This window comes from Chiloscyllium plagiosum, chromosome 17 (genome assembly GCF_004010195.1).
Source record: "Chiloscyllium plagiosum isolate BGI_BamShark_2017 chromosome 17, ASM401019v2, whole genome shotgun sequence".
NCBI classification, from domain to species: domain Eukaryota; kingdom Metazoa; phylum Chordata; class Chondrichthyes; order Orectolobiformes; family Hemiscylliidae; genus Chiloscyllium; species Chiloscyllium plagiosum.
In genome coordinates, this window is record NC_057726.1 from 72,089,389 (window position 1) to 72,103,755 (window position 14,367).

Consider the following 14,367-nt stretch of genomic DNA (forward strand, 5'->3'; position numbering starts at 1 on the left):
TCATTAATGGAGATGGAGAGGTCCAGGAAGGGGAGGGAGGTGTCAGAGATGGTCCAGGTAAATTTAAGGTCAGGGTGGAATGTGTTGGTGAAGTTGATGAATTGCTCAACCTCCTTGCGGGAGCACGAGGTGGCGCCAATGCAGTCATCAATGTAGCAGAGTGGTGGGGAGTGGTGCCGGTGTATTTACAGAAGATGGACTGTTCTACGTAGCCAACAAAGAGACAGGCATAGCTGGGGCCCATATGGGGTGCCCATGGCTACCCATTTGGTCTAGAGGAATTGGGAGGATTCGAAGGAGAAATTAAGGGTGAGGACCAGTTCAGCCAAGCCGTTCGATAAGGTTCCCCACAGTAGGCTATTGCACAAAATGCGGAGGAATGGGATCGTGGGAGATATAGCAGTTTGGATCAGTAATTGGCTCGCTGAAAGAAAACAGAGGGTGGTGGTTGATGGGAAATGTTCATCCTGGAGTCCAGTTACTAGTGGTGTACCGCAAGGGTCGGTGTTGGGTCCACTGCTGTTCGTCATTTTTGTAAACGACCTGAATGAGGGCATTGAAGGGTGGGTAAGTAAATTTGCAGACGACACTAAGGCCGGTGGAGTTGTGGATAGTGATGAAGGATGTTGTAGATTACAGAGAGACTGCAGAGCTGGGCTGAGAGGTGGCAAATGGAGTTTAATGCGGACAAGTGTGAGGTGATTCACTTTGGTTGGAGTAACCGGAATGCAAAGTACTGGGCTAATGGTAAGATTCTTGATTTGGAGGTGCCGGTGTTGGACTGGGTGTACAAAGTTAAAAATCACACAACACCAGGTTATAGTCCAACAGGTTTACTTGGAAGCACACTAGCTTTTGGAGCATCGCTCCTTCATCAGTGGTAGTGGAGGGCTCAATCCTAACACACAATTTATAGGTAAGATTCTTGGTAGTGTAGATGAGCAGAGAGATCTCGTTGTCCAGGTGCACAGACCCTTGAAAGTTGCCACCCAGGTTGACAGGGTTGTTAAGAAGGCATACAGTGTTTTAGCTTTTCTTAATAGAGGGATCGAGTTCCAGAACCATGAGCTTATGCTACAGCTGTACAAACTCTGGTGCAGCCGCAGTTGGAGTATTGTGTACAGTTCTGGTCACTGCATTGTAAGAAGGATGTGGAAGCTTTGGAAAGGGTGCCAGAGGAGATTTACTAGGACGTTGCCTGGTATGGAGGGAAGGTCTTACAAGGAAAGGCTGAGGGACTTGAGGCTGTTTTCATTAGAGAGAAGAAGGTTCAGAGGTGACTTGATAGAGACATATAAGATAATCAGAGGGTTAGATAGGGTGGACAGGGAGAGCCTTTTCCAAGTATGGTAATGGCGAGCACGAGAATAGCTTTAAATTGAGGGGTGATAGATATAAGACAGAGGTAGTTTCTTTACTCAGAGAGTCGTAAGGGTATGGAATGCTTTACCTGCAATGGTAGTAGATTCACCAACTTTAAGTACATTTAAGTCGTCATTGGACAAGCATATGGACATACATGGAATAGTGTAGGTTAGATGGGCTTCAAATTGGTATGACAGGTTGGCACAACATCGAGGGCCGAAGGGCCTGTACTGCGCTGTTATGTTCTATGTACTTTGTCCATTATGGTGTAAAGCTTCTTGAATGTTGCTGGAGGTGCATTCATCCATGCAAGTATTCCATCATACTTCTGACTTTTAGACGGTGGACAGGCTTTAAGGAAGCATGAGGTGAGTTACTCACTGCAAGAATCCTGCTTTGGAGCCACTGTCTTTATATATGGCTATTCCAGTTCGGTTTCTGGTCAATGATAACCCCAGGATGCTGATAATGGGGGATTCAGTGTTAGTGATCCATTTTGGGCGACACGGTGGCACAGTGGTTAGCACTGCTGCCTCACAGCGCCTGAGACCCGGGTTCAATTCCCGCCTCAGGCGACTGACTGTGTGGAGTTTGCACGTTCTCCCCGTGTCTGCGTGGGTTTCCTCCGGGTGCTCCGGTTTCCTCCCACATTCCAAAGATGTGCAGGTCAGGTGAATTGGCTATGCTAAATTGCCCGTAGCGTTAGGTAAGGGGTAAATGTAGGGGTATGGGTGGGTTGCGCTTCGGCGGGTCGGTGTGGACTTGTTGGGCCGAAGGGCCTGTTTCCACACTGTAATCTAATCTAATCGAATGTCAAAGAACAATGTTAGATACTCCTTCGTTGGAGACAGCCATTGCCTGGCAGTTGTGTGGTGTTCATTTTACTTGTCACTTGTCAGCTGAAGCCTGCATATAATCCAGATTTCGCTGCATTTGGACACCGAATGTTTCAGCATCTGAGTAGTCGCAAATGGTGTTGAACACCGGGTAATCATTGGCAAACATCCCCAGTTCTGACCTGAGGATGGTTCGACCATGAAAACTATCCTGAGGAACTCTTGCAGAGATGTCCTGGAACTGAGATGACTGACCTCCAATAACCACCGCTATCTTCCTTTGTGCCACATATGATTCCCATGCTAGATAAACTACATCCCAAGTCCATCAGAGAATATTGAAGATCTCAATGAAACTTAACTCAACTGTTTCCAAACACATCCATTTGAAAATTACACTCTACAAGCTGAAAGAAGGTTTGTATTCCATATCAGAAAAGAGACAAATAAAGTAGCAGGAAATATTGATATTTCAACAGGAAAGCTTAGAAAATTATCATGTTACTAAGAAGTGATTTCACTAAGTTACAACACACAATAGGAGGTAATGGCATGTCAAATAATTCCTTTTGTGTAGGCAGGGAAACCCAATTTACCATCCCAGTTGTACTCAGTGTCCAAAATGATAAAGTGACAAAGCAGATGGACCTGGTATATTAGATGAACAAATCAGCACCATTCACAATTCATCAACTACTGAGGCAGACAATGTTCAAATGCAACAAGCTCTGGACAGTATCCCGGCTTGAGATGACAAGTGGCCAGTAACATTCGTGCCACACAAGTACCAGGCAATGACCATCTCCATTAAGAGTTTAATTACTGCCCCTTGACATTCAGTGGTGTTGCCATCACTCGATTCCTTACTGTCAACATCCTTGCAGTTACCATTGACCTGAAACTCAGCTGGACTCACCACATCCACAAATGGCTACAAGATCAGGTGAGAGGCTCAGAAAACAACGATGAGTAACTCCTCTCCTGACTCCCCAAATCCTGTCCACTATCTACAAGGCATTGTAGTGTGATGGAATACTCCCCAGTTACCTGGAAGGGTGCAGCTGCTGCAACATTCAAGAAGTTTAACACCATCCTGGACAAAGCTTGATTGGCATTGAATCTACAAAGATCCAATCCCTCTACCACCAAGTAGTAGAGTGGTCGATCTACAGGATGCACTGCAGGAATATACCAAAATTCCTTAGACAGCACCTTCTAAATCCATGCCCACTTCCATCAAGAAGATTAAGGACAGCAGATGTATGAGAACACAACAACCTGCAAATTCATTCCAAGCAAATCACCATTCTGACTTGGAAGTCTATTCATTGTTGCTGGGTCAAAATCTTGGTATTCTCTCCCTTACTGCATTATCGGTCAACCTACAACCGATCTGCAGTGATTCAAGAAGGCAGCTTACCATCACCTTCTCAAAGGCATCTAGGGACAGGAAATAAATGCTGACCAGATAGCCATGCCCACATCCAACCAGTGAATCTTAAAAAAAAAATTGGACCTTTGGCTGTATAGGCTATACAATATGTCCAACAATTGCTTCGCAGCTCACAAACCTCAGACTGTAGAAGTGACCAAGATACTGGTTGTACGTTTGCTTGCTGAGCTGGTAGATTTATGGGCGGCACGGTGGCACAGTGGTTAGCACTGCTGCCTCACAGCGCCAGAGACCCGGGTTCAATTCCCGCCTCAGGCAACTGACTGTGTGGAGTTTGCACGTTCTCCCCGTGTCTGCGTAGGTTTCCTCCAGGTGCTCCGGTTTCCTCCCACAATCCAAAAATGTGCAGGTCAGGTGAATTGGCCATGCTAAATTGCCCGTAGTGTTAGGTAAGGGGTAAATGTAGGGGTATGGGTGGGTTGCGCTTCGGCAGGTCGGTGTGGACTTTTTGGGCCGAAGGGTCTGTTTCCACACTGTAAGTAATCTAATCTAATTTGCTCTCGGATGTTTCATCACTACGCTAGGTAACATGATCAGTGAACCTCCAATGAAGCGCTGGTGTTCTGCCCTGCTTGCTATTTATGTGTCTTAGTCTGTTGTGATTGGTGATATCACTTATGGTTCTTTATCTGACAGGTTGGTAAATGAGGTCCAAATCGATGTGTTTATTAATGCCGGTTTGAATGTCATGCTCTTGGAATTCCTGTGTGTGTCTTTGTTTAGCCTGACCCAGGATGGATGTATTGTACCAGTCAAACTGGTGCCTCTCTTCGTCTGAGTGTATGGATACTAGTGATAGTTGGTCATGTCTTTTGGTGGCTAGTTGGTGCTCATGTATCCTGATGCCTAGTTTCCTGCCCGTCTGTCCTATGTGATGATCAGTGACAGAATCAGCTTTTGTGACTTATCCATGGTATATAACAGGATCACTCATCTCATTCTTGCACAAAACTTATTCCATATAACCAAAGGTACTAGATTAACTGAGTTGATAAGCAACATGCTAGCCATCAGGTATTTATTTTTTAATTGAAATGGGAAGAGAAGCAAATGACACTGAAAAATATTTCACCTTTATGTAATATTCTCAAACTGTGCTGTTCAATGTGTATTACGAACATCATGTCCATTCCTTCAGCTGAAAGAAAACACAGAAATTGCTGGTGAAATACAGCAGACCTGGTAAATTCTGTGTAAAGAAAGCAGAGTTAACGTTTGACTCTTCATCAGAGCTGTTCACAGCTAGGAATATTAATTCAGCTACCAGCAGACCTCCTCAACAGTTGCAGAGCTCTGGCTGTCTGAAACCTACTAGACTGAATAATCTGTACCTGGAACATTGCTGCATCTGTTGTAAGGAGACAAGTTACATTAAGAGTAGTTCAAACAAAGCAGACTAATGACTTTCATCAACTTCTCTTCCAGAAAAATGTTTAACTCCAGGACACAACTACTTACATATTGTCCAGCCCCTAGATTGTAACCCCTACAACTGTTATCTTCTCATTGGATAAGGCCTCTACAAACAAAGGCACATAAATTGCGCCCCAACAGCAGCCAGTGAAATATAACTTGACTGTGCCACAGTCACTTTGGGACTGGTGTGAGTCTTTGCAAGGCCTTACGTACTAATGTGAGGATGCAGCCAAATTAATTCTGTCAACTGTGACTGTGGGAAGCCGTCAGCTCCAAGAATGCCTTCTACTGGCAGAGATGTTTGCACATCTGCAAGTCATCAATTCTCAAGCTAAAGCCTATACACGATATTGGTGAGAGGGAGTTTAGCAATGTGACAAAAAAAAAATTCACCATACTTATACTTGCTGACAAGGAAATGCATCCATTTTAAAAGTTATCATCGATGTACTTGAACTCCTCCATTACCTTGCTTCTCCCCATCCCTGCAACCTACTTTAGATCTATGATCTTTAAGAACACTGCGGTTCTGGTTTCATGTATTTTTCCTAATTTCCTAGTCACCACTTTTAACAACTGTGCCTTTGGCTGTCAAAGCTCGAAGTTCCCTCCCTAAACTTCTGTATCTAGGTCTGTCCTCTTCTCAGTTATTCCTTAAAACTTACCCTGTTTGACCAAGCTTTTAGTAACCTGTGTTAATATCTTTTTATATGTCTCATTGTCCATTTTTGTCTGATTAATCTCTCATTAAGGTATCGTGGAATGTTTGATCATACAAAATGGTGCTATATGAATCCAGGTATTACAATGAGACATACACAGGGTGCCTCCACTTTTTCTTGGAATTCAAAAATTCGCAGTTCTCCGAAAGCTTGTTTTTTTCACCCTATAATCCCACTTTTTAAATTCCAGGTGAAGATTCTAATTCCGAGTCCAATGACCCTGAGATAATTCCGTGTTATTCAAGTTTTGAAAGCCAGCAAAAGATCGAAGCGTTTGTGAATGATGTTGTGAAAATCCAGGAGGAGATTCTGGAAGACCAGCAGCAATTGGCTGAAAGAAAAACTGAGACAGCTACTGAGAACCAGCCAAAAGGATCCAGTGCAGAGATAGTAGACCAAGCTGCTTTACCTTGCAGTTTGGACAGAGGGAATAGTACTGAGTTCACGCAATCAGAAGAACAGGTTTTCTCACCATCACTGGATCCTTCTGACCAGTTGCAGAGCACAGTCTTCAACAGTAATATTGCAGGTTAAAGTATTTTCAACTTACTACTTAGGGTCATGGAGATGTACTGCACGGGAAACAGACCCTTCAGTCCAACTCGTCCATGCCAACCAGATATCCTAAATGAATCTAGTCCCATTTGCCAGCACTTGGTCCATATCCCTCTAATCCCTTCCTATTCATACACCCATCCAGATGCCTTTAAATGTTGTAAATGTACCAACCTACACCACTTTGTCTGGCAGCTCAATCCATCCACACAGCACCCTCTGCGTGAAAAAGTTACCCCATAGGTTCCTTTTAAATCCTTCCCCTCTAACCCTAAACCGATGCCCTCTAGTTCTTGACTCCCCCAACCCAGTGAAAAGACCTTGTCTATCTATTTGTCCTATTCATGCCCCTCATGATTTTAGAAACCTCTATAAGATCATCCATCAGCCTTCGACGCTTGAGGAAAAACATCCCCAGCCTGTTCAGCCTCTCCCAATAGCTCAAATCCTCCAACTTTGGCAACATCCTTTTCTGAGCCCTTTCAAGTTTCACAACATCTATTCTATAGGAGGGAGACCAGAATTGCACACAATATTCCAAATTGGCCTAACCAATATGCTGTATAGCTCCCAACTCCTATACTCAATGCTCTGAACACTAAAGGAAAGCATGCCAAATGTCTACTTCACTAAACTATCTACCTGAGACTCCGTTTTCAAGGAAATATGAACCTACACTCCAAGGTCTTTGTTCAGCAACACTCCCAGGACCTTACCATTAGGTGTAAAAGTCCTGCCCTGATTTCCCTTTTCAAAATGGTTCCTCTCACTTATCTAAATTAAATTCCATCTGCCACTCCTCCGCCCATTGGCCCATCTGATCAAGATACTGTTGTACGGTGAGGTAACCTTCTTTACTAGGAGAAAGTGAGACTGCAGTTGTTGGAGATCAGAGTCAAAAGGTGTGGTGGTGTAAAAGCACAGGAGGTCCGGCAGCATCCGAAGAGCAGGAGAGTTGACATTTCGGGCATTCCTGATGAAGGGCTTATGCCCAAAACATCGATTCTCTTACTCCTCAGATGCTGCTTGATCTGCAGTGCTTTTCCAGCACCACATGTTGCAACTCCAACCTTATTCGCTGTCCGCTACACCTCCAATTTTGGTGTCATCTGCAAAGTTACTAACTATACCTCCTATGGTCACATCCAATTCATTTACATAAATGACAAAAAGCAGTGGACCCAGCGCCAATCCTTGTGGCACATCACTGGTCACAGGTCTCCAGTCTGAAAAGTAACCCTCCTCCATCACTCTTTGTGTTCTTATCTTCAAGCCAGTTCTTTATCCAAATGGCTAGTTCTCCTTGTATTCCGTGACCAAACATGCTAACCAGGTGTTTTAAAAACTTAATAGTGTTTTAAAAATAGTGAAACATGCAAACGTTCGATTAACAGCAAAAATCAAAGTATTTAAGATATTAAAGGTTGATATTAATGAAGATGACATACAGCATAGGAAGGAATATTTACTTAGCTATCCTTTGTAACTGGGCAAAAGTGAGGACTGCAGATGCTGGAGATTATAGTCTAGAGTGTGGTGCTGGAAAAGCACAGCAGGCCAGGCAGCATCTGAGGAGCAGGAGAATCGATGTTTCGGGCAAAAGCCCCTCAACAGGAATGAGGGCTTTTGCCAATCCTCAGTTTCTCCTAGTACAATGGTATCTGGATTAGATGGGCTAATGGGTGGAGGACTGGCAGATGGAATTTAATTTAGATAAATGCGAGGTGCTGCATTTTGAAAAGGCAAATCAGGGCAGGACTTTTACACTGAGTTGGTAAGGTCTTTTGTCCTCATTCCTGATGAAGGGCTTTTACCCAAAACATTGATGCTCCTGCTCCTCGGATGCTGCCTGACCTGCTGTGCTTTTCCAGCACCGCACAATCCTTTGTAATTGGGACAATGTAGGTCGGCAAGCACAAAGGTGATAGATGAACAGAATTCAATGTAAGGATATTGGTGACAGAGTTTGAATGATCTGAGATTTATGGAGACGAGAAAATGGAATGCTGCCACAGAATGCACTGGAGTCATCAGAGCAAGAGATAACAAAAGAAGGGATGTGGATTCAGCAGTAGAGTGAGAAACAGGTAATGTAAAGCACAGATATTGAATTTGCAAGGGTTGCATGTTGCCCTTTTTTTTAAACCAGTAGCATGTTGTTCCACCAATGTAGATGTCACTTGAGAAATTGCAAATTATCGTATCTGTGTGGCAGTATCTATAGACAGTGAAACAGAGTTAACTTTTTGAGTCTAATATGAGTCATATCAGGTTTGAAACAATAATCCTGTTTCTTGCTCTGCAGATGCTGTGTGACTTAGAATCATAGAGTCATACAGATATACAGCAAGGAAACAAGACTCATCGGTCCACCTCGTCCATGCCAACCAAATATTCTAACCTAGTCTAGTCCCATCTCCCAGCATTTGGCCCATATCCGTGTAAACCCTTCCTATTCATATACCCATCCAGATGCCTTTTAAATGCTGTTAATTGTACCAGCCTCCACCACTTCCTCTGGCAGCTCATTCCATACACATACCACCCTGTGTGTGAAAAAGTTGCCCCTTAGGTCCCTTTTATATCTTTCCTCTCTCACCCTAAACTTATGCCCTCTAGTTCTGGACTCCCCCACCTCAGGGAAAAGACCTTGTCTATTTATCCTATCTATGCCTCTCATGATTTTAGAAACCTCTGTAAGATCACCCCTCAGCCTCCGATGCTCCAGGGAAAACAGACCCAGCTCATTCAGCCTTATTGCATTTCTCTAGTACTTTCTGTTTTAATTCAAATTTCCAGCATCTGCAGCATTTTGCTTTTATTTGACTGTACCTGTGCCACTGTTTTAAATTTGTGACAATCATTACACTTGCTCCAGTCTGTAATTTTACATTACTAGGGGGCTCATGTGTCTTTTTCATCCCTGTTCTCAGACTCATCATCAAACAAGATGCCTGCTGAGAGGGTTCTAGTGACTGAACTGGCAAAGACAAACACCATAGAGACCATTTGCTTAGAAGAGGACAGGAAATTGTATATTGACGTGAGTCAAGCGCAAATGCAGAAATGATCAAAGCTAACAAAATTTAAATAGTTCTTTGGAAAAGTTTTCTGATATTATAGAATACAGTAGCCTCCCCCCCCACCCCCACTCCCATACACATGGGGGATACGTTCCAAGACCTACCGCAGAAGCACAAAATCACGGATAGGTGCGAACCCTTGGTGCCTGGTTGCAGAAGGTTTCCGAATATATGCTCGGGCCGCTATAAACTGTGGGTAACTGAAACTGGCAGTCGACCTGTATTGCAGAACAGAAGGCTCTGAAGGATTGTTTCCTGATTTCACTCCTTAATGTCTATGAGTAATATCGAATGGAATGCATTGGTTGTGTTTTAGTGGCAGTTCAACAGCTTCAAAGGTACATCTAATTTTGTTAGTTTATTTTTATTTTTAAATGTTTTAAGATTGAATACAGTTTCTAAAACTAATACAATTTAAAATGGAATTCTCAACACTATTAGTACAGTACAAGTCAAGAGTTGAAAAAGATTTTTCAACATACAAATCTTGAATCCGCTGATGGGTGAGTGCCAAACCAGAGGACACAGCTTAAAAATACAGGGTAGACCATTTAGGACAGAGATGAGGAGAAACATCTTCACCCAGAGAGTGGTGGCTGTGTGGAATGCTCTGCCCCAGAGGGCAGTGGAGGCCCAGTCTCTGGGTTCATTTAAGAAAGAGTTGGATAGAGCTCTCAAGGATAGTGGAATCAAGGGTTATGGAGATAAGGCAGGAACACGATACTGATTAAGGATGATCAGCCATGATCATATTGAATGATGGTGCAGGCTCGAAGGGCAGAATGGCCTACTCCTGCACCTATTGTCTATTGTCTATTAATATTCAAATCTGGAGATGCAAAGACTTTCTGCAGTGAGGTGTGGTAGGTTTGGCAGCAAGCACCATTATTAGTGATGGAGATAAGCCCAATAAAGAAGTGTGGTGTCTAATATCCAATTTGTATAAAATCAAACAAGCAGAAAACTTGTCCTTCACAATGCCTTGTGTGATTAACAGCATTTTTAAAAATGTATTACGATTCTTTGATTTTAATCAATTTGTGTGTCCGGTGATGTTCCATGCATTTAAAATCCTCTTCCTGAATTTCTTGTATGATTGTAAATAATATATTTAAAAATCATATGTTTATCCAGATTCACATATGTGTTCAATTTTAATAGTCTCCAGCTTCCTGCTTCTTTATAGGATCTACCTGACTTAGAAGAACTGAGTGACTCATCAGAACCTGATGAGGCCTCAAGCTGCAAGGTAAACTATTGCATTCTCTCCATTTTGCTTCAATTTGAGTTTTTCTAAATAATGGAATTTAGTAAGCTTACTATATTTTTGGATGATCTGCCTGTACAGCCATCAAATTAAAAGTGTGACAAGCAAATTTAGTTCCTCTAGCATGTTCCACCAATCAGTGAGATTATAGCGGTTCCATGACCTAATGTGCTCCACATCCATTAATTTCTTAGCTGTCCAGAGTTGTGGCACATGCCTGCAGATATGAAATAACAAATTCTGAAACATGGATTTTAGCAGTGTGCTTCTAGCATATATTAGAGAATAAGGTTCAACAGCTCCAAATGGTTGAAGCAGTCTTACAGCTGGCCTACGGCAGCCTGGTAGAAAAACAGTGCATGGTGATGAGCAAGGTCCTACAGAGCAGATGCTTACCCTCCAGGGAGCATTTAAACTGCATCAGTAGAATGTAAATGTAGGGGTGTACAGGCTAGGTAGATTAGCCATGGGAAATGTACGGTTACAGGGATAGGCTGAGTCTGGGTGGGATGCTCAGTGTGAACTTGATGGACCAAATGGCCTGCTTCCACACTATAGAGATTCTATTCTATGATTCTATGACTCTGATATCTATCCCAGAATACTGCTATCAGAAGGAGGCAAGGAAAGAGACTGCTGGGACCTTGTCAGAAATCTTTCATATCCTATTTCACCACAGGAGAGGTTCCAAAAGACTAGAGAATAACCAATTGTTGTTCCGTTATTTAAGTAGGGCAATAGGGATAATCCAAGAAACTATTGGGCAGCGAGCCTTACGTCAGTGTAGGGAAATTATTGTAGAAGATTCTGAGGGACAGGATTTATTTGCATTTGCAACATAGATGGAAGCCATTCACCTTTTGAAAGATCTATCCAATTATTGCCACTTCCCCCCTCGTTCCCTATATTCCTGCACATTCTCCCCCCTTCATGTATATATCCAATCCCTTTCAAATCCGTTTCCACTGCACGTTCAGATTATTAGAATATTCTGAGTAAAAAGACTCATCTCCCTTGAGTGCTTTTGTCAATTATCTTAATGCATTCTAATTTCATGATAGATTTAATTTACTTCTATTAAATCTACATTATCCTGTTTGCTATGAATTCCTTAAATTATTTTCTCTATATTGAACAAATTTGTGTTGCAGACGTTTTGTCCCCTGTCTAGGTGACATCCTCAGTGCTTGGGAGCCTCCTGTGAAGCGCTTCTGTGATCTTTCCTCCGGCATTTATAGTGGTTTGTCTCTGCCGCTTCCAGTTGTCAGTTCCAGCTGACCGCTGCAGTGGCCGGTATATTGGGTCCAGGTCGATGTGTTTGTTGATAGAATCTGTGGATGAGTACCATGCCTCTAGGAATTCCTTGGCTGTTCTCTGTTTGGCTTGTCCTATAATAGTAGTGTTGTCCCAGTCGAACTCATATTGCTTGTCATCTGCATGTGTGGCTACTAAGGATAGCTGGTCGTGTCGTTTCGTGGCTAGTTGGTGTTCATGGATACAGATCGTTAGCTGTCTTCCTGTTTGTCATATGCAGTGTTTTGTGCAGTCCTTGCATGGGACTTTGTACACTATGTTGGTTTTGCTCATGCTGGGTATCGGGTCCTTTATCCTGGTGAGTTATTATCTGAAGTGGCTGTTGGTTTGTGTGATGTTATGAGTCCTAGTGGTTGTAGTAGTCTAGCTGTCAGTTCAGAAATGTTCTTGATGTATGGTAACGTGGCTAGTCCTTTGGGTTGTGGCATGTTCTCATTCCCTTAGGCATCTGTTGATGAAATTGCGGGGGTATCAGTTTTTGCAGTTCTGGTGTGCTGCAGTGTGTTGTGGCCCTTTTGAATAGTGTCTTGATGCAACTTCTTTTGTGTGTTGGGGTGGTTGCTTTCGTAGTTCAGGACTTGGTCTGTGTGTGTGTGGCTTTCCTGAATACCTTTGTGGTGAATTCTCCATTCGGTGTTCTCTGTACCATCATGTCTAGGAATGGGAGTTGGTTGTCCTTTTCTTCCTCTCTAGTGAGGGACAACACTACTATTATAGGACAAGCCAAACAGAGAACAGCCAGGGAATTCCTAGAGGCATGGCACTCATCCACAGATTCTATCAACAAACACATCGACCTGGACCCAACATACCGACCACTGCAGCGGACAGCTGGAACTGACAACGGGAAGTGGCAGAGACAAACCACTATAAATGCCGGAGGAAACAACACAGAAGCGCTTCACAGGAGGCTCCCAAGCACTGAGGATGTCACCTAGACAGGGGATGAAACGTCTGCAACACAAATTCCCAGCTCGGCGAACAGAACCACAACAACGAGCACCCAAGCTACAAATCTTCTCACAAATATTGAACAAAGCTACACATCCAGTTGATCTTTGTTTTGCTGTGTTTAAAGCTACAGCTTTTGTTTAGATATTTTAGGTTCACATCTCTAATCTTTATCTTGATCTTTTTACTTATAATTGACTATATTCTCCTTTGCTTTTACCTTTGTTTTACATGCTGTTTTTTATTGATGTATGTTCATCTATTTCTACCTTCCGTACCATGGTCTTTTTTATTACTTGAATTCTTGCTATTCACCACTCTACAACTTTGCCCCCAACTTCTATTAAACTTTCCACCTGTTCTTTAGTTTCCTTATGATTCAAATGCACTGCTCCCAACTTCACCAGAGCTGGTGCCAGTGCTCTTAAAACTGAATCCCCCCCTTTCCTCCCCCACCCCCTCTCCACTACCTCACTTTGTACCCACCAAATCCTTAGCCAAATGGTGGCTTCAATTTCTACGTAGATTCTTTACCACCAATACCTCCACTTCTGCTGTCTCCTAGACACCTCTAACGTGCAAACGAGGAGTGTGGTTTAATGGTTATGTTCTGATCATTTAGGATGTAGGTTTGCTCGCTGAGCTGTAGGTTTGCATAGGGATAGTATAGGGAACTTGTGTGTGGAGCCTGAGGAGGTAGGGGAAGCCCTAAATGAGTTTTTTGCTTCTGTCTTTACGAAAGAAACAAACTTTGTAGTGAATGAAACCTTTGAAGAGCAGGTGTGCATGCTGGAATGGATAGAGATAGAGGAAGCTGATGTGCTGAAAGTTTTGTCTAACATTAAGATTGACAAGTCGCCAGGCCCGGACCAGATTTGTCCTCGGCTGCTTTGGGAAACGAGAAATGCAATTGCTTCGTCACTTGTGAAGATCTTTGCATCCTCGCTCTCCACTGGAATCGTACCTGAGGACTGGAGAGAGGCAAATGTAATTCCTCTCTTCAGGAAAGGAAATAGGGAAATCCCCGGCAATTACAGACCAGTAAGTCTCACATCTGTCGTCTGCAAGGTGTTAGAAAGGATTCTGAGGGATAGGATTTATGACCATCTGGAAGAGCACATGGCTTGATTAAATGCAATAAACATGGCTTTGTAAGGGGCAGGTCATGCCTCACAAACCTTATCGAGTTCTTTGAGGATGTGACTAGAAACGTTGATGAGGGTCGAGCTGTGGATGTGGTGTATATGGATTTCAGCAAGGCATTTGATAAGGTTCCCCATGGTAGGCTCATTCAGAAGGTCAAGAGGAATGGGATTCAGGGGAACATAGCTGTCTGGATACAGAATTGGCTGGCCAACAGAAGACAGCAAGTGGTAGTAGAAGAAAAATATTCTGCCTGGAAGTC

The 14,367-nt window shown here is 43.1% G+C and overlaps 1 protein-coding gene across 10 annotated transcripts in view; it reads left to right on the forward strand.

The window, feature by feature from the left end:
- The window catches only part of dnaaf1 (dynein axonemal assembly factor 1), a 131,954-nt gene that overhangs the window by 102,652 nt on the left and 14,935 nt on the right, over nt 1-14,367 (forward strand). For 9 of the 10 annotated variants that reach the window (XM_043707396.1, XM_043707397.1, XM_043707394.1 and 6 more), the window contains 3 exons: nt 5,983-6,321; nt 9,281-9,390; nt 10,617-10,679. In XM_043707396.1, coding sequence (XP_043563331.1) covers nt 5,983-6,321; nt 9,281-9,390; nt 10,617-10,679 — 512 coding nt within the window. The remainder of the gene's footprint in view (nt 1-5,982; nt 6,322-9,280; nt 9,391-10,616; nt 10,680-14,367) is intronic. The other variant, XM_043707401.1, reaches the window with a different exon arrangement.